Here is a 27,784-nt window from a genome sequence, read left to right as displayed (position 1 = left end):
CAAATTGGTAGAAAAGGCTGGTTGGGGCTGGCTCAGACAAACTCGCCAGGAGTGCACCTAAATGGGCTTGTTGGCACATCATTAAGATGATAACAAACAGCGCTAGACATAGGACGGTAATAGAACGAGATACACTACTATGATGTAAGTCACCTAGTCACCTGCCTGTGGTTCTGTCACCATCTTGCATCTCCAGTCTTAGCGAAACTCTACTCAGAATAGCGAAACCACAGTTACTGTTGAACAGTATGGTTTGCATGCATAAATGTAATGATGCTAAAGTAATGCACAACATCACTCAATTCTTCGTGAATCCTGGCATCAATGTGGCCTGGCCACGGGGAGGAGGCAGGGGTGTGCGACTTACTTGAGGAACCGCAGATAGCTGTGCAGCTCAGGCACTTGTGTGATGTTTGAGGTCTCGCTTGATATGGCGCTGCCCTCCAGGGTCACCTGGAGGTCGGTCAGGGCGGCGTCGATGTCGTCTTCGCCTTGCGAGAAGTCCGGCTGGCTACTGTTGGCCTGCAGATTCACTTGGAGCTGCGTGAAAGTGTGACGAGGTCGTGTCAAGCATCGCATTTCCGTTTCTCAGCGTGTCGAGTACACAGCCAAGCTGACTGTTGATCTATTCTGCTTGAACTACGGGGTTTCGTTGGCGTAATGCCGCTTAATGAAGACATCTTTCACTGTAGTGTACCTGTTGATAAATTAAGGAAATTGAAGTGGCAGAAAAGACAACTCGCCACAAGTAGAGACCGAACTCAAAACTTCCCAACCATGTGTCTGACGCTCCACCATTTAAGCATAATGAGGGACATAACGTGGGCCTTACAGGACACGCTGTTTATCTATTTATTTTATTTATTATTATACCAAAAAATACCCCAGCTTGGGGTTTTACATGAGGGATGGTCTGTTATGTAGTGACAATGACTCGATGCACACCTTGAAGCCTTGCGAGTTGGATTGGAACACAACATCTCTGTCTCTTGCTGTGGTGACAGAGAAGGAGCTCGTGGCCAGCAGCTAAAGTACTGTAATACATCAGTGTCTGCATTTGATTTGTACATACTGAAATCCACCCACATTTCAATCTAGTGGCCATGCTATGCTGTGTAGATGTCGAAGTGACCAGAAAAAAACGCGCCTTATTTCAAGCAACACTCTTCATACTTCTATACCTTTGTTACTGCTTCACCCCCATAGACGCATTGTGCCAGTCATATGTATAGTACTCGTATATTGAAACGAGATAGCGTTCTTCTTTAGTGTAACAAGTGCTACGAGCAATTGTTAATTGTAACTGTGTCATGTTGTGGCTAATCTGGCACTAAAGGTATTGTTGCTTCTGACACAAGTGCTAGAGCCAAAATTACGCCCATGTGACATGAACTGAAGATGAAACGAAAGGGCGTGCCCTAACACAAGTTGCATACACAAACAAAGTCACTGCCGCTGTTCAGGTTTCATTTGACACTGATAATACAGACACAAAGGGACAGACCAGCTAACAGCCAGCACCCGCCCACCTGGAGCGCAGCAAAGAGCATCATCTCCTCTTCGGTGCAGTCTATCTCCTCAGTGAGCAGGGCCCAGCGCGCCTGCTCGTAAATCTGGTTGATGCGCACGGCGTCCTTGCGCGGGTTCAGGTCGTAGAACGAGTAGAACTTGTAGCGCAGCTGCAGCAGGTCGAACTCCCGCACGTCCTGCTCCATGAGCGACAGCGACGAGTCGAGCCACCTGCAATGCAACAGGCGAGGAGCGTTGTCTAAGAGAGTCCAGAACACCGAGGACATGACAGCTGAAATGAATAGCTGAAATGTATTCCAAGTGAAGCTTGCTGCGAGTTGCAGATTTGAATGGTGGCATCGATGTACAGACGGGTCCTCTTTGAAAGTGAACAGCTCCATGCACATGTTTGGCTCTACCTATCTCAGAGAAGCATAGGGGCTTAGATTTGCGTAAGACTACTGGTTGCTGACAGCTCTTGACACACTAGTTACGTTCATGAACAATGTTTCCTTATCCACATTCTGTTAGAGGGACAGCAATGATGATGGTGTTCTTTAGTGTGTTCCCTGTAACAGTGAACTGTATTGCACAGTGTAAACCCAGCACCGACGAGCATTCAGAATGCAAAGCTCGAAGTTGTGCCAGTCACACGTTTATTTGTGTGCGTCGTTTTGCAATAATTCATGCTCTCTTGGACGTGAGCTTGTCGGCGAGCGGCCGGGATGGAAATTCGCTCTCTTATTGAGGTCGCTTGTCATTTCACGTTGCCTCATCTTACTGTTTCACGCATCGCCGTCGTCGTTGCCTGTAGCAACACAAGTGTTGTGTTGCTAAGTGCGTGGATGAAGGTTCCCACTTCTTGCATCAAGAAAAAAGTTTGGAGGGAGCATCGCGAAATGCGAGAGAAAGGAAGACAAGTAGTAGGCCATGTGATGATCATGCCAAGCCTTGCTTGCCATATTTTTCCCGATAGGGCAAGGACTTCTGCAATCTTTTTATTTTTACTTGACGATATCTCACATAGATACAGTCAATCCTTTTTATAAGAAACACTGATATAGGAAACAAACGCGTATAAGACGCCAGTGTGCCTACTCAGTAATAGTGGTCGATGAGAAAATGCACACGTGATAGCCTCCTTATAAGAGACATCTCATATAAAAGACAAGTGCCTCCTGCAGCATGCCTAAAGGGGTTTAACTGTGTGTGTGGGTGTGTGTGTATGTGTGTAAAAGGATGAAAAAAAAAATTAGGTGGTCAACTTCGACTCGCTTTGATTCAAATATGTCTCAAGCATACAGATTCAGTGATGTTGTAAAGGGGAATTCCGCAACAATTTTCACATGGTGGCCGTTCTGGGCGTGAAATTTCGATCAGCCCGAAATGTAGCGCGCATCCGAGCTTTCGTTGTTCATCTCTTAAAGAGAGAAGGCCACTCCTGCACAGGAGCCAAGATACTTCTCCTTTCTCTAAATTTATGGTCAGTGTCCAACTTTCAACTACACTCAAACCTCATTACAACAAAGTTGATTGATTGATTTGTGGGGTTTAACGTCCCAAAACCACTATATGATTATGAGAGACGCCGTAGTGGAGGGCTCCGGAAATACATTACAACAAAGTTGCATCCTACACGAAAATAAGTGTCATACAGAGGTAATTTTCAACGCTATCTATTGCAAGACTATCCTTCATTCACTTCAATGTAACTGATACTTCATTATATCCTTGTTCGTTATGTTGAGGTTAGGGTGTACTTGCAACTGTGGTTTCCACAAATTCTCTCAATTTTATGCTCACAGTTACTTTGATCTGTGCACAATATGAATCACTGCGCTTTCGGTACTTTTACACTGCAGTACATACTCTTAACAATGCCAATATGTGCAAAATTAATGATGCACCTTTGGAGGCTTAGCCAAGGAGTCAAGCCTGTTGACTCGTTTCGAGTAAAAACTACGAGCACGTCACCTTGACCAGCTTATATTCAAGCACTGCTTATTTTGCAGGCCTGCCAGAAGAGGGCACCAGCCTTACTCTTTATCACAAAGGGGCGCCAACCCAGTGCTTTCTCGTTAAGCCTTGGCCCTTTCTGGCCACTGATGCATGAAAACCAACGTGCTTCTAACAGGTCAAACTCAGCTAAATAAATATTGCATTTAAATCGTTGCCACGACACCGTAGACTCTCGAAAAGTAGAGCGAAAGGAAAAGGTGCCAGGACAGCAGACCTGCCCAAAGCTTAATGCCCATTTTTTTCTTCTGCATTTCTTTTACACGTTTGCTCCCGTTCTGTTCTTTGTTTTCACGCCAACCATGCCAGCTGGCCTCGATCCAATTCCAAGGGAAGGGGTCACGCTTTGTGTGTTGGCAGGCAGAGAGTTTTCTGTTCGTTTGCCTGTTTGCGTGTCTTACATCTTTAAACCCCCGCCGCCCGCGGTCTCTGGCCCAGTGCGCAAACACCCTCCGCCGAAGTGTCGGCAGCGGGAGTGCCGAAATGCCGCACGCAGCCATCATCGCTGCTGTCATTTGCGTTATTTGCAGCACATAAATCAGTTGAGAAGAATGACTGAAGACAGCTTTAAAGCTGGCACTCACTTCCTGTGTAGAGGACGCACCCTTGTTTGCTTTTGCGGGATAAAAATGAAAAAGAAAAATACAATGAAGAAGCGGTAGAGGTGCTTTTCGAATGGAGAAAGAAAAGCAATGGGGTCATTGGGCACATCGTTCATGCTCAGACTTGTCTGCTCGCTTGAAGGAGTTTAGCTGAAGCTCAGCACCGATTCTGCTGGCAAAACACTTTTTTTTTTTAGACGGACATGAAATGTGTTTGTAAGCCAGCTAGAGTAACAGAAGCGACCATGCGTAAGTGCATTACATGAAGTATAATAACGGCTCCGTCAGAAGTAAAAAAGTGAGAGAAAAACTGAGAAAGCGTTGCCGTGCTTTGCTTTTTGATACTGCAACTAAAGTCGCTTGTGAGCACTGCGCCATATTCTTGGTTCTAGCATATTTCTTTTGTTTTGATTTCTTTCACATAAAATACCTTGTTTTCATTACTGATCGCTAAGTGAAGACACGTTCGTAAGTTCCGTGCTATTTCTAGTTCCAACCATAAACATGAAAGAAACGAAACAGCCAATGATATTTACCTACACATAAGCCTCCATTTTAATCAAAAATTAAGCACTAAACTTTTGTGAGTGTAAGACTACATAATTCGTGGAACATCTTTCAGGACTGAGATGAAGCCTTGCTATTGCTCCTCTTCAACGTATAATTCGCAGTAATTGTTAGTCATAAGCTCGCTAGCCTAACCTTACCTTGCCACTTGTACACACGGTCAGTCCCTGCTACACACTAAGCGATTAAGTGAGGTGTTAGGACCAGTGTACACCATGGCCTTCTGGTCGTGCTGATGTGTGAGAAATGCGACAAATTAAATTGTGATGAAACTGAGCATTAATCAATGCTTATTAATGTGCTGTCTCACGATAAACGAACTTCAACCAACTTCAACCATATCATCCAACTTACCCTCGTGGCTACACTTGATCATTCAGGGGAAGTGGTAGAGGCGGAACGTAAAACTACACTCAAAACTTCATTATAATGAAGTTGCACCTTACATAAAAATAGGTTTGTAAAATTCATTATAGGAGTATATTCCTAACACAATAATTATTGCAAGAGTGCTTCTTCATTTACTTCATTACAGCCAATCTTTCATTACATCCTGGTTCGTTGCATCGAGGTTTGAGGGTAAGCAATGTGTGCATCAAAAAAGTGACCACGCAAGTTGCAAGACTCACCCCGCATTGAGGCGTGCCCTCTCTACGAGAGTTTTGGGCCTGAGAAGGGCCGCCTTGATGTCTTGCGGTGGCTTGTTGGGGCTCTGGGCGAGGGGCAGTTCGTACTGGGAGCTGAAGCTGCTGTCGGGAGTCAGGTAGCTCCCGTTCAGGCCCGGTGGGATGCCGTTGTTGAAGCTGGACGTGTTCCAGTGTGTCACCGACTGTGGACACAAGATATGCGTGTGTGTGAGCAACTGTGCACAAAGGAAAGGCATGCGAACACGACACAGAACAAGACCGCACGTAGGAGATTGCAATGACGCTGGTTACGCTAGCAAATCCCTCTAGTGAGCAAGCTTTTAATGAGCGAGCGTTTCATTATTTATGTCAGCTGTTTTTGCCAGGCTGGCTGTCATGCCTCAATACCATGACCACACCACCATGCCGTGCTTTAACACCCTGAAACCTCGTAATAAATAGTTACATCTTGCACAAAAATAAGTTCGTTATATCCGAAAAATCTTTATAAGGGTATATTCCTGACCCTATATCTATTGCAATGCTATTTTTTGTTTACTTTTCCATAACGGATATTTCATTGCATCAGGTTTGAGTGTACATCTCTCTGACAGCGTTAATGAAAATCTTAAAATACACAGCTATTTCTCTAGATGACATGCCCATTATCATCTGTCTGTCTGGAAGCATTAACCAGTCATTTAAATGCATGAGCATTTCATATGCTACAGTCCACATTGGTGGTACAGCGGTTAGGGCGCTCGGCTGCTGACTTGAAAGTTGGGTGCTTTATCACAGTTGTGGCAGTCGCATTTCGATGGAAGCAAAAATGCCGGTGGTCTATGTATGGTGCAATTTCAGTGCACCGTACATGCAATTTCAGTGCACCGTAAAAGAACACCAGGTGGTCCAGCTTTCCAGAGCCATCTATTGCGATGCTCCTCATAACCATATGATGGTTTTGACACATGTAATACTGCAGATATCATTATTTTGTTGGCTACATTTACCTAGTTTGACCGGGCTGGCTGCCTGGACACATGACCACACACTGGGCTACTTTGGTATGTCTGTCCTCAGTACCACCTCTGACCTTATCAAAACCTTTTGTCACTCCCGAGAAGATTTACGAAAGTCCAGCTCCTATGAGGAATCTAACCCAGGCGGAAGTGTAGTGCAAGGCGTCTGACCGAGTTGTGTGGCGATCCGAGAGCCCCGTCGAGTGTGCCGTTGCTGTCGTTGGCCTTTGAGCGGTTGAACTGGATGCTGTCGGTGCCCTCTTTAGGGCGCTGGCGAGGGCTGCAGCCAATGGCGCGATAGTTGCGCTTGAGGTGCTCGTTCACTAACGGTCGACAGAAGGACAGTTCCTCAGGGTGCCGGATGCCTGCATAATGAGTAAAATTCAAGGCAGAAATTAATGAAGATACTCAGTTAAAATTTTCTTGATATTTATTTGTACGTACTGCAATCTTATAAAAGACCTTGGCAGCATGGTACATATGTAAATGCAAAAACAGAAAAACTCAAAAAAGAACATTATGGATAGCGCTCAGTCAAAAGTAAACTGAGCTAATTAACGAGGTTATACCCCTGTCACACGGGCACCGGCGAACGCCGTTTAGCTCCTTCATCTTTACGACAAGGGAGATGTGGTCCGTATCACACGGCAACCCTTAAGCAAACGAAGGTAAACGGAGCATTTCGCAAAGGACGTTCGACGATCTTCCTTTGCAGTGAAACGAGGTACTCTCGTTAACAATATTGGCAGGTCAGAAAAAAAAGTGCCGCCATATCCACGAAGTGAATGATGATGAGTGGGCGAAGCTTCGGAGGTAAACCTGGTAAACCATGAATCCTCTGTACATTTTGCCCACTCGATTTTATTACATCGCTCCCCCTAGCGTACGTCGCCGCACTAAGTCGAACGATTGCCTTCAACCAATGACATGCGCCATATGTGACATCATTCCTATTTTATAAGATCTCGCGTCTTTCATCAACTACAAGTACCGCTTTCTAGTTTATAAGATCTTGCATCTTTTCATCATCAGCTACAAGTACCACCATCTAGTAAACACTACAAGAACTAAACGAGAGGTGGCTACATACAGGAGACGGTACCGCCATCTAGTGAACACTGCAAGAACTAAACTAGAGGTGGCTACATACAGGGGACGGTACCGCCATCTAGTGAACACTGCAAGAACTAAACTAGAGGTGGCTACATACAGGGGACGCACAGCCCACGCCCTAAGGAGCTTCGCCCCTAAAATTTTGAGCACTAAGTTGACGCAGTGACCACAATAAATACATTTTGGCTATATTAAACATTTTTTTGTTGCAGTAGTCATTCATAACGTGTGTTTATTTGGCGCGGTGTGGATGGCATCGTCCATGCGTGCGGTTCTTGTTGTCACCGTGTTTGCGTGTGCCCGCCAGAGGAATGACTGACAGTGCTGCATCATTGTCACCTGCTTCGACGACTGCAGGAATGGGTAATGGGACCAGACCTAATTCAAGGGTAACTTGGGATGCGCTCACGAGGGAAGGAAACACAAGAACTTCGGTACACGGGCTAGAAAACCAACTAGTCGCCGAACACAGCGCAATTGTAAACAAACATAGCGTTAGGCTCAAGGTGGCTAGCGTCGCTGCCAGCATTGCTACAATTAGTGAATGTGTTTCCACTTGAAAGAATTTCTAATACATTGTTGCATTCAGACGTACTTATTATTATGTTTTCGTAAAAACTGCATAACGAAGATTCACAACAAGGCACCTAAAGATGAAATTGGGATACTTTTGTGAAACTGAAACAGTGCCGGCTGAGCCCCCTCGCGGCAACTATTGTAACCTTATCGCCGTGTGACACTGATACAACTCCATCTCCGTCGAACTACCTAGCAGAGCTTTACGTTGACGGAGTTTAACAGAGTTTGGTGGTGGCCGTGTGACACGGGTATTAGACAGTGTCGATAACCAAGGTATCACTGCGCATGCGTGGGGTTACTGTAAACATGTCACAATCATTTCCATGATGAACTACTTCAGATGAAGCCGTGATGACCTGGATCAATATGCGACAAATACATTGGTGATTAACAAAATATAAAATTGTCTTACGATAACTTAACGTCATAATGGTCAGCCCAAAGGGATACACACCTAGCTCTTTGCAGACTTTGACGACGGCCGAGAATGTCTTGACGGAGAAATCCGTCCGGACGTCCATGATGCGCAGGTCGGGAAACTGGATGCGCAACGTCTTGTGCATGGGCGTGAAGTGGAGCAGTGCGTCGGCCATGACGCCACACTGGTCGAGCGTGGACTTTGTCCTTGTGAGCCAAGTGTTCTGCTCGGGCCACCAGAGGGCGTGGTCCGACCAGTCTGTTGGGACATCTGCGCAGGTACGGTACAGGGAGATGACTTTGTAGGTCTGCAGTCTTCAAGCGTAAAATGTGAAGCAGTGCAGGTAAGGAGAAGTGCAACAGTTTTGGCGCTTGTTTAAGTGCAACGTGCACTTCATAAGCAGTTTTAACATAAAACAACCCTTGTGGTTTCTGGAGTTGAATAGGTGCAAGCGCATTTTCTCAGTCATCCCTGCCCTTTTTGACTTGGTTGGCTCTGTTATCGAACTAATCATTTTAAATATACACCCCGAGAAACACTGCAGTTCTTCCCAGGTGAGGAATCAAACCTGCAAATGCAGAGTGCTAGTCAGCGTCAAGCCACTGCTCTATGGAGGCGGTCAATAGTGCTAGTCACAGTGGAAGCAACACACAAACCGTCGGCATTCGCTTGGCATCTCCTCATTACATACTTCCCGTATATAATGACAGCCTCACGCGATCATGAAGGCATGTATTCACAGTTCCATTTCCTACATTCACATGTCAAGTTCTGCTAAACAAACAGCTTCATGTTAAAGCTGAAAGTTGGGCTAGTTGGTTTTAACTGGAATGCATATACTTTTGGTGACATCACCACAGTAATACATTATCACAGTGATGCTCCTGTTTAGATGCTTTTTGTCATTGGTATCACTTGATATGTCATGTTACTGAAGTAAAAACTCATTTGAAGTCGCCACTACTCATTCTGTGTGCACCATTCTCTGTCCCTGCATTATTCTGGCTACTAATATATTTTTAAAATGGTTTAAGGATCCATAATGATTAAATCAATTGAAAGATGGCTCCTCTCTAATAGCCGGACCAAGGTCAGGTGGTGAAAGAGATTTAGCATTTGCTAAAGGTATATAATAATATAAAATGTTTAAATATGCGTTATTAAGTATTGACTGCTGCCCAATTGTGTCTCATAGACAACAAGTTACACCCAATAGTTGCCAAAAAGAAATTTGTGAAACAAATACGTGCATGCGAGTTCAACGGCGCACATGTGAACGCTCTTGCATCACCTTGCACAGTCAATGCCACACGATTGCTGGACGAAACGTACCCTTACCAACCTTGGACATCCGGACACCTGTGTGGGATTGGGGTGCCCAAGTGTCAAGCAATGCTGTTGTTTTGAGTTCCTTAGGTGGGAGAGTGTACGTTTTGTTCGGCGATTTTCTTCGCTTGCCGAACCAGTTCCCCGTCATACCCTAGACGAATGCTGCCGACAATTTTTATACTCATTTTCTTTTATTATACAAAAAAATTTCACGTAAGTTTGGTGCAACTTTATTTCCTGGTAAAAGTCTTCCACTTCTTGAACAGAATCTTCACTTGCAGTAAATAAAAATGTCCCAAACCTGGGCAATATACCAGAATACCTGTTCACTTTTCAAGCTCTGCCTCGGAGTGCAGTAAAAAAACATGACCTCCTTTTCTGCAGGCTTCTGGAGCCACCGGACAAGCTTTGTAGAGTGTACCACAATAGCGCCGATAAAAAAAAAGCGCAGCAAAAAATTGCGCAGGTATATGCAGGTGCAATCTCGCAAGAGGCAATATCTTCAATGACCCCTTTCAGTTATCTGTCTTGCGATGGTGATAGCACACAGACTGATGACACAGTGGTGTAGGAGTGTGGACTGAAGCAGCCACAGCTACGCCTGTCCCTTAAATTGCAAGACTGCTGGTTTATTTTGACCACACGGCCGTTCTCTTGCTGCTATGTGAGGATTCAGCTATCGCAAGTGGGTCGTCCCACGCCAGACGTCCCAGCCATAATGGCAGTCTTCCAAATGCACTTGAAAAAGAGGTGTGCTGATTTACTAGAACTGCTAGAATATCTTGAAGACAAAAAAATTTCGGTTACATGGGAGCCTTCTGAATTTTGTAGACTGTCATCTGAGTGACGTTCGTCGGAAAATTCATTTTGAAAGTATAGCTTATTGCGTGAAACCAAATTTGGTTAACATATCAAAGCAAATGTTTTATGAACATGTAAAATAAATGGGAAGTGCACTATGTTTGCATTTCTGCCCCTGTATGGTGCTATGTCTGAATATCTTAGTAGTTAGTACTTACTCTACAGTAGATATTTGTGGTAAAAATATTTTCAAACCACTGAAGTTTATAAATGTTGTGAGAGAAAAAAAATATCACTAATTTATGAAAATATTTACTTAGCTCTATATTGATACGAAATTTACACCATGAGGTGCCCCGAATAAAAATCAATGCTTTCCCGTATCAAAACTAAATCAATAGCTCTCTTTCCGAGTGGCAAGTTTTATCATTACATTTTTTAAAGAAAAAAAAAAAGATCTTTGAGGTTCTCCATCGATGGCCATCTTTCCATTTGTTCATATGGCAGCTTCCACATTGAAGTTCCTCAAGCATTCCCAGTTGAAATACCACAACTGCAGTGTTTAAGCACTAGAAAGTCTGTTTCACTTGGCATCTTATCACAAACCACTTTGACCCCTAAAGTACAAAAAATCACAGCACCATGAACAGGCCGTCTAAGGGCTACTTGAAAAAAATCAACTGACAAAAAAAAAAGCAACCAGGACCTGTTTCTGCAGTGAGGTCACCAATCAGTTCTTCTTTCATTATCTGTGCCTATCAGCACTCAAACATAATCTGGTGTGATTTACTACTGTGCGGCCCTCAAGTTTGTTTGCGATCTGCTTTGCTTGCTCTGCATCACACCAGCTTCCACACTGGAACACCACACTTCATGGCATGTCCAGGCCTTGCTGCAAGCACAGTTGTAAGCTCCCTTGCTATCTTTCAGCAAGGGCATGTTATCTTGCTGCTCTTGCAACATATCCACACGCGGCAGCCGCCAGATACACAAATACCGCGATTTTTAATGAATGAGATTTTTTCCGAACCAGTGTTCAGTTTGCAGCTAGCCTCCATCCAGTGCATTTGCCGTTCATTAAAGAAAAAAACTACACATATCTAAAGTACAATATAAACAGCGTGAATTTTAATAAATGTGATTAGAAGCAATCAAAGACGAGCATGGTTTTTTTTTTTCATAAAAAGTTATTAAGCGGACACTGTGTGATTTCCAATATAAAATTGATACATTAAAGACATGCACGAAGATTGCAAGCTGGCAGTTTGTGTGTTATGACTCGCGGCAAAAAGCTTTTGTGTGTGTGCAAAAAAAGAAGCATGATATAAACAAGCAGCCTTTGTTTTCTCAGCAAATGCTTTTTTGCTTCAATTTTTTGCTTCTTTGAGTACCCTGAACCAGCCCTGGTATTTTAATTATGAGATTTCATTAAAGTTAATGTCGATTTGCTTAGGACAACAATTTGCAGAGGAACAGAATGCATGTAAAAGAAAGAGTTTTTTAAGGGAATTGCGAAACGGTGACGAAAGGGCCCGCCCCGTCTTCGAAACCTGCTCTCAACCAAACAAGCACCCAGTCTACCGGACGTGTGACTAACGCCACGCGACTGTTTCGCGCCCCTGATCTATGTGCAGAACAAACTACAAGAGGACGCTTCCGACCTTAACCTCATCTCGAAACCACCAACAAGCGTGTGCGTCTGCGTGAGTGCGTACACACACACACACATTTTACTCCAAGAGGCAGACTGGTGCTGTTTGCTTGTGAATCGGAACTGACTGCGTCTCTTGCCGCCGGCTGCTAACCAGATCCGAGACCTCGCGCTTCCGTTGCTCCCTTTAACTCCTCTAGGGTCTTCTCCGCAAGAAGCTTCCGTTTTTGTTTTTTTGTGTCTTAGACTGGCGCCATCTCGGAGGGGGACAAGCTCTAAAAATGGGTCTACGCCCTCCCCTACTTGGCCCTTAGGAACCACCTCATCTCCTCCTCTTCGTCTGCAGCTGCTGCTGCTTTGACAGCACACCCTTGCCTCGCCAATTCGGCTTGGCCTTCTTGGCTGGCACCGGCAGACAAGGTGGAACGTGTGTCGTATAGAGTGGCTGCCTCACTGTTTTCACTTCCAGGTTTGTTAGACTCGTCCATCTGAGAAGTTCGGTATCGCGAACTTTTTTAAATGCGCCAATACTGGAGGAGGAATAAACTTTATCAAAAATGGAAGTGGGAATGGCTGCCTATCGCCACTTGCCGATACTGACATACCAAATCTGTTCACAGCAGCGAGACCTTGTGGAAGTTTGTTCGACTGAATACATGTTGATTTTTTTTTTTTTCAGTGGGCTCAGTGTTTTTGTTGACGGAAAATTACAAACGTAGTGCACGCTAATGAGCATCTCACTGTCAATGCTTTACACCAGCAGTTGAGTAAAGCATGCAAGGAAGTCACTGCACTGCTTGGTTTGTGCGTCTCTGGTTAGGCTTTGCAGTGTCACTACCAGCATTGCCCATCACGTACACTTCTACAATAACTCATAAAAACACAAATCATCAACAGTTATCTTCATTCCGTGAGCAAGCTTTTTAGAAAAGTTAGTGGCCACAATGGCGGCACCAAATGGTGCAGCCAAACTTGCAACTCTTCAATTTGCAACCTTATGACTTACTGTTGCTTCCTTTCCTAGAGTAGCGATGGTAAGTTTGACAGTTGCCCACTGGTGAACTTGAATTGTGGTAGATCTTTTACTCATCAGAGAAATATTTCCAGTCAAAAACGGACAAGCACCGAAAACGGTGAAGGAGACAGGAAAGCAGCTAGACTAATTGCTTGCCTGTCCCCTTCACCGTTTTCCAAGTTCATCTGTCTTTGGCTAAAAATATTTCACTGATGCAGAGCACTTACAGCCCAAGAAAAAGCTTTACTAGAACATCTTTAGCCGCTGCTATAGCTAAAAGATAAGTAAAAAAACTCACAGGGTTTTTTATGTCTACCTAAAAAGACTCAGTTCTACTTAGTTGACGTACTGATCCTACCCTGCCTCCCTACAAAAGCGTTGTGCACCTAACTTAATTTCGCACTACTTCACAGATAAGGGGCATGACACGCTTTCTGCATCTCACTTCATTCATGATTTATCACCCTTTGACCAAGTGATTATGTCATGTGATGATGTCATCAGTGATGTCACGTTATGCGGCATCATTAGTGATGTCGGAATGGGTTATCTGTGGTGTTAGGGTGGCAACATATCGTAACATCGTCATTTTTTTTTTCTATCACTCGTGATGATGCTGCCCCTTTGTATTTTATGAGGCATCTAAGCTTTTCACCTTAAAATTCAGGACAGCATGCATTTTTCTGTGGTTGCAAAGCTGCTGCCGCTCCGTGGGAGCACCAGCATGCATCCACGCTTGGTGAGAAAGAGAGCTAGGGAGTGGCGCCAGAGGCGACATCGCCCTAGTTGCCTTAATTCACGCCGACTTTTTTTTAAAGACTGTTGCAGTGCCAGCGCGCGACACGGTCGTTTCCACCCGGCTGCCGCCGTCGTCCTGCCTGCCCCGGCTTTTGTTTCGTTGAAGGGAGGGGGTGGGAATGAGCGTTTCCTTCACCTTCTCCCACTGACATCACCAAAAAAGATGACTGACAGCCCGAAAAAATAAAAATAAATGGTACTGCCGCCAAATGCGGAAGAACCTGTCGTCGAGCTTGTACATTGCGGTGGTGTGACGGGACAGGTGACAGAAAATAACTGACGGCACAGCTGCAACATCGTTCCATCATGTTCGTTGGGGATTGTGCTACAGCCTTACAACACGGCAAAAACATTCCTGAGGTGGCCTTGCCAATATGTGAATATGCGGGCACCTGTTCAATCCCACACACCTTGGCTACTATTTCATAAAGGTGCACTGTGTTCAGATCCAAGCTAGGCCGTACAATAGTGATCCTGTTGATACGGGCAGGCTGATACCCTTAACCACTACTGAACCACGTAGAAGCTCCAAAAGGCATTAACGAAAAATGAGTCACCACAAAATAAAGTACCAAATTTTGTCACAAAAGAAACAACAGTGCATCCAGGGAAATCCGTTTCTCTTACCACAAATGCTTGCTCATCAGCTATTTGCACTTAAAGGGACTAATGAGTTGAAATCTAGCCTAGTTGACAAGTCATGTGAAACTATTTTAAGTTAGACTGCCAACCAATAAAGTTGAACGATAAACGTCACTGAGAAACACACACACTGCCTTTCATTCAGAAAAGGCTTTGCTAACTATGTGTCACTACTTTAACACGTACTAACTGATACCTTGTTTGTTTCGCACCACTTCATTTCTTCTGACACACCTTAACACTTCCAAGCTACCTGATCGTTCTCACGATAGTCTGCAACTATGATGAGATATCTGTAAAAAAAAAAATCTGTGCAGGATTTTCAGATTTTTGTAGCCTTTTTAATCTGCCTGGTTAAAAAAAAAGCACATGTTGACAATCTAATGTGCCTTCCAGCAAGTGACATGATGACCAAGAGATGATTCACAAGAGTAGCTGCATGGGAATGCTAATACAGCTTTTTACCTTAAATCCACAATGAAGTGAACGAAAGGACTGAGGAGTTGGGACTAAGTTGCTCAGCGGTCTTTCCTGTCACTTCTTAGTCTTCCTTTCGTCGATTGTCCCACTGTACGTCCAAGAACAAACGGCAAGTAGCAAGCACAGTTGCCACGCAGCTTGGTTGCTTCCTGGCTAACTTTGCTGATGAAAAACAACAGCTGTCTCCCACTAAAACAGTGCCCCCCGCCCCCCTTTCCCCGGTTTATCACTCCAAGACGGCAGCCCGGCCTTTCACTTAAAATAGGCTACGCTATGAGAAGTTGCTTTGCAAGCTGGTAGACCGCAGGAGGTGGAGTGGATGATGTGGTGGGGACGAGGGGCAATGTGGCTTGATATTTTGTTTGAGACCAGAAAAAGAAATAGCTGATGCACTAACCACAAACGAGAACTAATGTAAACTATCACACTCCAGAAGGCTTTGGTAAGCGGAAGCGTCTCTTTGTATTACCTGGTGACAGGAAGCTACTGGTGACAAGTTCTTTCTCTGTCCACTTTCATTTGCCACCCATCTCTTGAATCTTAAAGCGACAAATACATCCTGCAACCTCTTTTTCACTTTATCACCTGCTGCGTTGGCTGCGGTAAGCGATGATGATGTTTAGATGTTTCAACTTTTTTCGTCACTGTACCCTGGTGTATTCAGGACAACTACATGGGTTGTCCCTCTGAAATGAGAAAGTACAAGCTGCACAGTTTATGCTAATTTAGCCCAAGGCGTGCATTAAGTTTCATCCAAAGATTAACACGTGTTACATTTCTTTGCGAGTATCGGGGAGGACATTTTTTGTTGAATTAAAGCAGACGAAAAAGCAACTTTTCAGCCAATAAGGGCCGAACCTACAACATTTGGATAAAGACTACAGACACAGCTTCACAACTTCCTTTCCTGTTGGTTTCATAAGAGTTGCTAAAAGCGCTAAAATTGTTAGGAAAGAAGCAAAGCACACCGGCGGCACGAACTCACTGAGGGATTCGACGAGCTGAAGCATGACGCCACCAATGTGCATGTCGCCCTTGACCCTGAGCTTGCGGTCGAGCTTGAGGTCGGTGACATGGATGCACAGCTCCCAGCTGCCGTCCACTTTCACCCCGTCCGCTATCATGTTGCTCAGCTGTGGGTACACTGTGCACGTAAACAGGAATAATGCAAATATATAGTGGGTGTCCTTTGCATTAAACACATTACGAAGCCATGCAGACATGTTGTACAAAGGACCGACACAGTTCTGATACGTCACATAAGGAAACTTTTTCATTTCCTCGCTATGTAATGTTTGTGCCTCCTGCACACTGGATTCAGACAGCATGTATAAAATATTTTACTTAGATTTTAAAAGTTTCATCGCTGAGCAACAGCCCACGAGCCCCACAGTAATGGACTCCCAACGGGTCAAAACTGTTTCACCGAGTTTGTGAACAGTGCATTCTGCACGCAGCCTCAATAGCAGAAATCATTGTTCGTGTCGCTGGACAACAGTTCACTCGTTTACATTCACCAGGAGCAGACGACAGATTTGCCGCTAGTATTGCACGATTTTTTGTTTCTTGTGGCATCACACTGTGATGACACAAAACTGAGAAGCCAGCCGCTCGATATCAAAACAGAACGTGTTTTTTTAAAAGTTGCAGTATTAAAAATACTTCCATGCATTTCCAGGCACAACAATACTCTTGACATTGGTGTTTTTATTTAGGGCTCCAATCTGAAACACAATACTCTTTTTCGGGTTCTTGACACAAGGTTTTTTCATTTAGGGCTACAATTTGAAAATATTTAAAATTTGTGTACCTTGAAGAAGGGAACTGTCAGGTCAGCTGAAGACTTTGTTTGATGAGTATCATTGAAAATAAAGTTTACGTTTGACAAGAACAAGTTCACTGATACTAAAGACTGAAGAACACAGTAGCAGCTTTTGAATTTCGGAAGCAGTTATCTATGAAACTACCTAACTGCCGCTACAGCTAGCTCACTCTAGTTGCAGTGCCAATTGACAAAGCATCTTGCCAAATATGGCAAAGAAACAGAAATCGAGAGTATTTATTACATTCTCCTTTGTAGGAACATTTGAACCGCTCTTGCAGAGAAGGAAAATGTTCCAAACCCACAAGAAGAATATGAAGCTTACTATGTCATGCAGCTTTGTCGATGCTGCAGTCTTACGTACGGTAAAATGTGGATGCCCATACCCAATGCAGCCATAAACATGAGATTTTTAGTTCAACATGCCACCTCAACTGCACCATGAATTTGGTTAAAAAGAAGTGGGATTTGTTTCGCAGGACCAAAATGAAGTTATTGTCCTTCCTTCCTTCCTTCTTTGGGGAATGTGGATGCTCCAATAAGTGAAAGACAGGCTACTACTGTCCCTAAACGAAAAGTATATAACCACTGCATAATGACAGTTTTAACATGTATTGCTGAAACTTGCAGGATTTAATTAAGGCTAATGACTACGCAGCACATAGTGGATTGGAGTAGGAGTAGCATTAAGTCGAAGACAGGAGAATAAGTAACAACAGGCAGCCGATATTGTAGTTGACAAGCAAATGGAAATGGACCTTGGCCAAACCTGTTATGCGTAGGACAGACGACAAGAAACAACCGGTGGTATGTTAGAGCAACGGAATAGATACTAGGAGTTGAAAGACACACTTGGGGTAGGCAGAGAATTACAGCGACGAAGTTAAGACGTTTGCAAGTGTAAAAATGGAATCGGCTCACACAGAACAGCGCGAACTGGAGATCATTGGGAGAGGCCTTTCTCCTGCAGAGTACTAAAAAAGGTTGAACACGATGATGATGATCTGCATCTATACACGCCAGTACGAATTGGCACCGCCGCTATGCTCCAATACTTATGTGCCACAGATGTTTAAAGGTTACAATTTCACAAGCAAGCCATATTTCAGAATCGTTGTAAACTTCAAGGGGTTAAGGCGGTCGTTCTATAAAGGAGCATTTGAAGCTGCATTTGAGGGCATGCCTTCAAAGCCGATCAGCTGCCCTATGAAGTAACTGCCGAGATAAAGAAAAATGCCTCGTACCGGCCTATATGGCTTGACGTACTGCTGCACACCAGACAGGATACACTGAAGCCCGCACAAACGTAAACCGAGTATCCTGACACTCTCCGCTCTGCCCATGTTGGCAGCACACGCAGGCATTCAAGTTATGCTGTGCGGCCTGGATGGGTGACTGCAGTGTCCCCAATCATCTATATCAGATAAGGTAATTAGAACAACGGTGCTATCTGCTTGTGTCAGCTCTAAACATATATATAGACGGCGTTTGTGCTAGAATGCACTTTTTCTTTTCTGTCGGAGCACACTGACAAAACTGCAGCAGATAAGTTCGATTTTTACCGTATCGTTATCTGAAGAACTGCTCTTATACACAATGCCAGGGAGTCGACAATTCATAGTGGTTATGGTGGTCGGCTGTGAAGCAGCAGAGCACAGTAACCACTATGACTTGTCTATTTGCAGGTATAAGTTCGCAGGTATAACGTGGCAACGGAAAGCACAAGTCCAGGTTGATTGGCGGATCATAGAAGAGGCCTTTGCCCTGCAGTGTGCGTAGTCAGGCTGATGATAAATCTGACAGTACACAATTAGGAATCCAACCACCCTGAACATTATAATTGCAGGTATACTATAATACTCTATTTGAACTGTGAAAATTATATGTATCTATATGGCCACTGAACACCTGTTTTGTAAAGGACTGCCTTGATTTCACTGTAGCTTTCTTTGTGGCAAAAAAGCCATAGGTACATCCGAAATAAGGCAAGTTAAATGCCGCAGTTACACGCAAATTTTAGATTTCACAGGGACGTCATTTTCAACAAATACGCGGTCAGCACGGTTTTCAGATTGCAGTTAGAAACATACCAGACACATGCAGTGCCTATGTACGAGTTTTTAATGAGTGCTTGTTACAACATGTCACGTTTCTTTTTGGTAAACATGCATCATAGGTGCGCGGGGTTATTTTTTGCATTTATCAATAGCCTATCAATCATTGCAGTTCAACGACGGCACTACTAGTTCGACATTCCTTCTAGTACATTGTTTGCGCCTATGACTCATTGACCTCCCTTTGTTTCGCCTCATCCCGACAAGTGCACATTTCCAATTCTGCAAACGTTCCTATTTACCTCTGCATATTCGAGGCCTTTCAAATGAAGCGGGTGAAATGAAACAGCACTTAAAGTCACGCTAGCTCTTTTTCTTTTTTTAGGCACTGCAGCAAACAGTACAGATGGCAAAACAACATCTATACAAACGGACACTGCCCTCACATCGGCACATCGGCATCTGAGCTATCCACAATATTTACGGTGTACCTGTTTCGTTTGTGCTCTCCTTATCCCCGTTGTCTGCGTTACTAAGCACGCTGGAAGCACTTCACCAACGACTGATAACGTTTGCCAGACTTGTAAAAGGCTTCAGTATTTGCCTCTTTCGACACCGATGCACTATACATGATCACAAACCACGAAAACAACGACGTCCCGCACAGTCGTGCACGAATGTTTCGAAGTATTTGTTACAGCAACACCCCCCAGCTGCCGTTTTGAAACCGCAGCGTCGCAACCAAACAGAGAAACGTTTCGTTGCTTAGGCTACGTCAGCGTATCAGACTAAACAAGTTTGCCTACTCTGTAGGTGGCAGAAATAAAAAAAAATGTACAAGAGAAACAGTCTAAGTTACATGTGTAGAGATGAGCAAGACGGAACGTGTGTCAGTTTCAAAATTCTTTTCAGCTCTGTCTACGCCCATGTACGTGTGCAAGTGAATAGAGAAGTTCAGTTCCACTACTTCTACGCACGGCTGCCAAGTTTCGCTGTCGGCTTCTGCAAGCAGGTCTAGCAAGGCCTGCTCTTGATTGGCAGCTGTTGGATGTTAGTACATTGTACTAGGGATCTAAACTGCGCTTAAGTTCAGAGTTAATTCGTGAAGGATATGCATTATTTTGAACACGAAGAAGGTGAAAGCTTTGCCGATTAACCTTGCTCTTATTTTATTATTTTTTAGAACCTATCTTAAGAACGGGAGCATGCATCCACAAAGAAGAGAAATACTTCTTTTCACTGCACTGTTCAAAATTTTTCTGCAAAAAGTGATGCTTTGCAATCAAGGTCGCAGATGTTCTCGTTTCAGTGACATTGTACAAGGTTATCACATGACACCTGTCTGGTCATTTTAGTCCAGTAACGTCCGAAACTGTGCTGTGATGCAAATACTACTGAGCATTGTAGGGTTGAGAAATATGCGAGAAATGCGCGCATATCAGTGTCAATCCCAAACAAATTTAAGCGCTATCAAAGCTGCAGAACAGGCAAATTTCTGGACACTGCAGGTAGCCTTTCTAATTCATGTGCTTTTCAACCTTATTTTTTGTAATCTTTACGAGTGAGCTGAAAAATTTGTCACACGACTCGCTTATTGGACTGCACTTGTAATGGATCAAACAATGAACATTACTGCTATAACAACCGACGGTGAACACATCACATCTGCGATGCAAGTAAATGCGATAACTGAACCCAGTAACAAATTGCGGGTACTGTGTACATTAAATTCCATCACAAACTGGCCGAATAAACCTAGAAATATAGCATCTTCATTTATTTTCTTGCTTGAACAGTTTGGCTTGAACGGGTACCATGCATTCTTGTTCGCATAAACAGCAGTTCGAAACAAGGCGATTTTTCTCGAGCTATAGTTGCGACAGACCCTTCTTATTAATTCACTTTATTTATTTTTTTACCCCCGCCATCTGTTTCTTCCTCCGCGCTGGCTGCGACCGGCCCATTCACGATTCGCTCCCTTCGAAGTTCAAAGCGTGACGACACGGTCTGTAGTGGGCACACATCGCCGCCTCAACTACACATTCTACGCGTGGGAAGCTCGGGAAAAAAAAAATATAAAGCCCTACCAGCCTCGCATAAGTACACGTTCGCGCGCGAGGGACCTCGCCTATATCGTGTATGTCTCGCAAGCGTTCCGCAGCGCACCTACGCTACAACCGCCCGCCGAGTCTTTCGAAGCCCGTACGTTGCAGACCTACGCCTAGCTTCGTTCGCTGAGCGTCTTGCAGCAAGTGGATGACGGCGGTTCCTCGGGTCGACCGCGAGCAAGGCCGCGAGCGAGAGGGGATCAATGCCCCACGCACACATTGCGGCCTTAAACACCCGAGAAGCTAACCGCCGCACCCCTCCTCGCGAAAAGCACACCGTATTCCATCGCGGAAACGAGTCGGCCGAAGAAGGGAGAGCCCGGCTGTATCGCAGATCGCGATGAGGTCGCGACGAATTGATGCCGCTCTTAAGGGGGCTCGAAGATCATCTTCGCGGGGCGCGATGGAAATGATTTGCGAAGGCGCGAAAGGCGGATCGTGGGACGAGCGAGAATGGCGCGATTGCGACAGCTGTTTGCAGTAGTAGGAGTGTTTAAAGCATGGGCGTAGTTGGAAATGTTTTACCGGTTGGGTTCGACCAACCACTTGCGAAAGCGAAAATTTTCTGGGGGAGAGGGGAGGGGATGCCTAGATGCGCCGATGTTGGTGCACATTAAAGAACCCCAGGTGGTCGAAATTTCCGGAGCCCTCCACTACGGCGTCTCTCATAATCATATGGTGGTTTTGGGACGTTAAGCCCCACATATCAATCAATCAATGCGCCGATGTTAGGGTCACTAAAGTACAACAGACAGCTTTACAACAGCGTACGCAGGACCATTACGATATGATACGCTAACATACATGCGCCATGCGCAGTGGCGACAAGCGCTCGCTATCGCAAAGCATAGTGTACCCTATTCTAGAACGGCCTGATGAGATACTGAATCAGCTTAGACTGATAACTTATCACATGAGAGCCCCATCGTCGTTGTTTCGTCTCCATTAGTTGATTAGCTGAATAGAAATAGTGGCAAAGTTTCACTTTTTTTAAATTTCGCGCCAAATTCACAACACTTGAACGTCACTGTGACGTCACAGATTTCCGTTTACCTTTCCGTGTTTTGAGCCGTATTGGCTTAATAAACACGTTCCTGGAACTTAATGTGCTGTGTTTATCTCTCTTCCCTCTCTCCTCTCAATACATCTCCCCATTTTTCTCCGCGCAGGGTAGCAAACCGGCTGCCTATAGACTGGTTGACCTCCCTGCCGTTTTTTTTTTTTCCCTTCCTATTTTCTTCCTTTCCTGGAACTTGCTGTGTTGCGTGTCTGGCTCCTTCAGAACATCACGCACTTCCAACTTTTGCCAGCAAACAATGACTAAGGCCTCAGCAGACGCTGTAAAAATCTATGACGTCACGGCTAGCGGTGCGATGATTTCCAGACGGCGTCGCCACATGCATACTTTCTTTCGCGCGTTTTCAGCCTTACCTAGCCCAGCGTATTTTTTAGACGAGAGCGGTTTTTTTTTTCTTTACTGGACCTAAAATTTACTAATGCGAGGAAAACTGTTTATCTCACATTATGCAAGGGTTCGGGGCATTTCAGCAGGGTGATGATGATCGATATGTTATGTGAGGGACTTGAACGCTAACCATTGCTACGGTTTCGCGAGGTGGAAAGCCAGTAATTTTAGCAGTACTTTGCTATAGACAAATTGGTGCGACAGATCTGCGAGTTCAATGCGAAGAAAAAAATGAACAGAAGAAAAAAAAACGCGCACGCACGCACGCAGCACAGAACCAGTGCTGAATTACCAACTGAAGTATTTTCTAGGGAAGATGACGTGTTGACGAGACGATCCTAACTTTGCGTAGTAACTTGTTTACGCAGTAATAACATTTGTGCTCTCATGTGGTGATTCACTGATCTGCCACGCGCTTCTGTGTTTTGAATCTTCTGTCAACCTGATTAAGAAAATGATAGTCACGTCTTTGTGATGTTACTTGCTAAGTTCATGCGAATGCATGGCTTCCTGTCAGTGGTCGACGGGTCACCTATTAAAAAAAAACCTTAAACCCGAGTTGGTAGTGTGCGTGCTTCTAGATCTATCGTACTTAGTGCTGATTAATTTGAAGACCCAGTATTTTTTGTTAATTTGTCAGCAATTTTTGCGACCACTAAACATTTGTGGCGTGTTTACGTCGTGGCGGCGTAAAAATCGTGCGATCTCCAAGAAGCAACGTTGCTAGCCAGCAAGGAAGTGGTACTAGCGGTACTGCGTATCGATATAAATCGAAAGCGGATACTTATTTCAGCAAATATCGGCGTTACTAGGGTTCGATTGAGGAGGATGTTTGTGCCCAGCGGGGAGGAAAGGCGTTTTTTTTTTTCCCATGCTAACGCAACCTTTGTTACCGAAAGTTTTGAAAGTACGTCACCTGAGCTTATTTGGCAGCTACTATTGCTGCAAGCGCGAAATTTTCCGATGCCAACTGGAAACGACCGTGTCATTTTTATTTTTTGTTCCCCTCGTTCCCTGTATTTCATGACACACGACACTTCATTTTTGACGTTTTTTTTTCCGCTTCGATACTCGATCCAAAAACGCGTGCACTTCTGCTGCTTTCGCCCGCGTCGTCTGCATCGGATTTCGTCTGCTCGGCGCCGGCTTCGTCCGACGTTATTTTCGGATTCTGCTTTCGGTGACGGTGTGTTGTCCCCAAAGACGTCACGGTAAAGACCGCAGAGGAGAGATTAATGACGGCCGATGTAGAACGGGATTGTCGGCACTTTGCTCTAAATGACTGACCCCGTATTCTAGAACGTCACCTTCACTTGAGAAAGCCGATGGGAGCGCCGTCTCTAGGCGCGGCAAGTCACTGCATATCAGCGATAACCTGCTGCGATTCTTGAGTAGTGCAGCGTCATTTTTGAGCCGAGCCGTGGCGCAGTGCTCAACTCTGTCAAGTGAAGGATGAAAGTCGAGTCGAAGAGCGTTTGTGAATACGGGGGTGAAGGCTTCATCTTTACGATGCGCTATGGTACGGTAGCTACGGCATGCACTGGATACCACACACGCACTTAGCTGATAAAAACCAATGGGCTGTTTGGTTAAACATGATTAGCTTTCCTTGTGCGAACTACAAAAAACAACTGGACACGGCGAAAAACAGACGCACACAGAACACACCAGTGCTATTTACGTCCATGTTGTAGATAGCTATCACTGCTGCTTATCACTGCAATAAAGAGTTAATAGTTTGCGCTGATGAGATCTGTGGTCATTCTACGCTGTGGCCAGCTCTTTTTGTAGTTTGCGCAAGGAACTGAAAGCTGATCATGCTTTTTTTATACTTAAAAATAAAAGTGGACCAGCTAAAGCTATTGCTACTCTGGTTACTTTCATGAGCCCCCATCATAGCTGCCTGCAATTAGAAAAAAAAAACATGGCTGCAGATCCACGAATTTAATGCGGATGATAGAGTGAAGCTGGGTTTTAAGGTCCACAATGTCTACGTTGAGGTCGCAAATTAGTAAAGGACAGAGACGCACGTACGGATAGATACGTCAATTTTTTTTTTTTTTTTTTGAAAACCATATGCGCGCTATGTGCGGTATGTAGATGGTACTGCACACAGATTTTTCGCACCCGCGCTACGACTAGGGACGATGGCGATCCTCGACAACAACGGTGGACATACGAGAGCTTAAGAGCTTCGCTCCTAAAGCGGGGGCGCTTAAAAGACATGGCGAGCTTTAAACTCCAATTGGATGCGACAAAAATAGAAAAAAAAAACACCAACAAAATACTTTAATGACGGGGCAAAACAAAACCCGCAGCACGTGAGCCGCAAAATTCGGAAGCAATGAAAAGCCTTCGTCTAACGCAGAAGTCCCATCGTTTGCTGGTACCTCGACGAAAACATTTTATGGTCGGAGATCCTTGTGGTCTAGGGCAGTCCATACCTCCGGCGTAGCCAGCGCGGCATATCCACAGACAGACGGTCGGACGGACGCTTCGGCCCACTCATCATCATTACTCCGAGGATATTCTGTAATTTTTTTTCCCACAATCGAGCTACGTCGCGGCTTAATCTTGTCCCTTTGTTGTCCTTCTGTTCTCGCGCTATATCTACCGTCATACCGTTAATTCGCCGGAGCAGTTTTTTTTTCTTCTTCTTGCAGAACTCGTTTGACGAGACGCGTCTTCAAGGTAATATTAATTAGACGGGTGCAGCAGCAGCTTCGTACTTGCAGAACACCATGCATGGTAGTACGTGGTGAGAAAGTTGCGCAAGAGCAGACGACGCCAGCATCGTCTGCTTCCGGAATCCGGGTGGCCGATCGACCCTGTTGCTACTGTAGCGCGCAAGCGATGCGCCAGGAAAAAGGTAGTCTGTATCCGGAGGATACTCGCCGAATGCGCTGGGAAATGAGGGCGACAAATCTTGGGGCGTCATATAGAGAAGCGCTTCAGCAGAAAACGCGCCATAGCCGTCGATACACGTTCACACACAACGAAGAACACAGCGGCCGTCTCCGTTTTTTTACGCTTTACTGATATCGGTGGTTTATACGTCCCAAAACCACCACACAATTACGAGAGACGCCGTGTCCGAAATTTCGACCATCTGATGTTTAACGTTCGCCCACATTGCACAGCACACAAACCTCAACCATTTCGCCTTCACCAAAATTCGACCAGAGGTATTCAATTGAATAACTCTGAATGCGACTGCCACGGCCGGGATCGAACCCAGCCACCTTTGAATCAGCAGCAAGCAGAGCCTTTGTTATTCATGCATGAAAATTCGCTACAAGAGGCTTCGTTGATGCAACGCGCTCAGTACATCAAACTTCGTGCTTCTAGCACTACAACAACGCCCGCGCCACATAACTGCACTGAAAACTTTTTTAACATGACGCCAGCGCCGCATAACAGCACTTTTTTCAAACACTTTTCCGTTACGATGCCCGCGGCAATATTTCGTAGTGAAAACGCGTCCTGGGTTGTACGGCAATCGCACGTACTGCGAATTTGCATCGAACAGCTGTTCCTTCTGCGCGTTTTAAAAGTGTGCGAGCTCTCAGATGTCGCGAATGCGGAACTAACAACTCGATAGACGATGGTTAAAAGGCCGACAGCTGCTCCCATAAGCCCGCACAGTAACGTACGAGCCGTTTTTGCTGGGCGAGGAGGCACCAAAACAACACGAACAGCAACACATGCAAGCTCGGCGACAACCGAGTTGACAAGTCATGCAAATCCATCAGGCGTCCCGCGACAGCAGCATTATCACGACAGCGCCACTGTGGTCAGGTGCATGATTTCGTGTAGTTAAGAAGCGACACGCCTTCTTGCACATTGCGATCGGTGCAGACTTTGATTTTGTAAACAGAGGTCGTAAGTATGACTCATGGCATCCGCTGGGAGCCTTAACGATTTCCCAGACGTGGATATTATTGCACGTCATCTTCAGATAATCCTTGAGCTCATTCGAAACGTCCCATGGACACCACGAATGCAGGAAAGCGCGCGCATAGGAGACCACACGGAGTGGACTGTGCTCGTCGAGCGAACGATCACCGCATGTGTAAACTGTGTCACTGCCGCAGTGTTTCACCCGCCGTTTTAGTCACGCTACGCCGCTGTCGCTATCCGGTTACTCACCGTAGCGTGGCCATGAAGGGTCCGCCGCTAGTACGGGCAGCTTGCTTGCAGTAGAGAACGCGCTTACGTCGGCCGCCATGTTCACTCGGTATCGTCGAAGGCCTGTGTGATCTATCCGTCGCCCGCGCGGCTGTTAAATCTTTTTTTTCGCTACCGAAGACGAGTACACGAACACTGCTCAAAAGGCCGCGGGATCGTACTTGGACGCTACACACGGAAACAAATCGACTCCATGCCCTCCCGAACACTCGTTCAAATCGGTCCTCTGCGCCGGTTCGCTACGTGGGCTCCCCAAGAACGCCCCAACGCACGCGCAGGTCGAGAGCGAAGTGAAGGAGGTTGGAGCCCGCCTGGGCATGACCAAAAGTGTAACCCACGATCCTTTCGACGTAGGAGCGACGTGGGCCGCTCTCTTGGTTCCTCGCCAAGGCGTCCCAAATAAAATCGGGTGCCGCGCGGTGCCAGTCAGCACAGCGGCTTTGCCGGCGCCGTCGTCTCGGCCAGCTGCGCCTTTTCGCAGAGTCGCGAAGTCGCTTCAAACGAGTGGACAAGTTCGGTGGAACCAAGGTTATCCGAGCGAAGACAATTGATGCCGGCCTGCACGTTTCGAGTATCAAGGGTGGACTTACCGCGAGTCGGAAGGTTCTCCTGTTATCTCGGCGAAGACATCCAATGTCGTCGGGTTGGGCGATCGCAGACGGCAGTGTCGTTTCTCACCTCGGCCTTGCCTATCCAGAGTTTCGATGCACGGGGACCTTCTTACTCCGCGGACGTCACTCCGACCAGTCGTTCTACGAGGGATCGCATACCCTCGTCGCGATTGTGACGATCCCACCGCGCGGAGACGGGACCAACTGGCCGTCACTTCGCTGTAGGTACGGCGCGCACTGAAAGTGCGGAAAAGAAACCTTTTTTTTTATTCTCTTATTTTTTTGACGGGCGTGCCGAGCATCTGACGCTGCACCGCCGACGGATGAACAACAACAAGAAAGATAAGCGTAAAACCAAGAAAAACTCAAAG

General features: G+C 45.5%; 1 protein-coding gene across 2 annotated transcripts; it reads right to left on the bottom strand.

The window, feature by feature from the left end:
* Positions 1-367: 367 nt before the first annotated feature.
* Positions 368-27,784, bottom strand: LOC142795615 (unc-112-related protein-like; the record flags this gene model as incomplete). Of its 2 annotated transcripts, none has more annotated exon segments than XM_075886090.1 (7): positions 368-540; positions 1,530-1,740; positions 5,324-5,523; positions 6,511-6,704; positions 8,486-8,719; positions 16,151-16,309; positions 27,393-27,784. In XM_075886090.1, coding segments are annotated over 6 exon segments (1,151 nt in total), but the record flags the coding sequence as incomplete, so codon positions are not given.

Source organism: Rhipicephalus microplus, unplaced genomic scaffold (assembly GCF_043290135.1).
Source record: "Rhipicephalus microplus isolate Deutch F79 unplaced genomic scaffold, USDA_Rmic scaffold_761, whole genome shotgun sequence".
NCBI classification, from domain to species: Eukaryota; Metazoa; Arthropoda; class Arachnida; order Ixodida; family Ixodidae; genus Rhipicephalus; species Rhipicephalus microplus.
The sequence above is the reverse complement of the archived record's forward strand: the minus strand, read 5'-3'. Positions and strand labels throughout refer to the sequence as shown.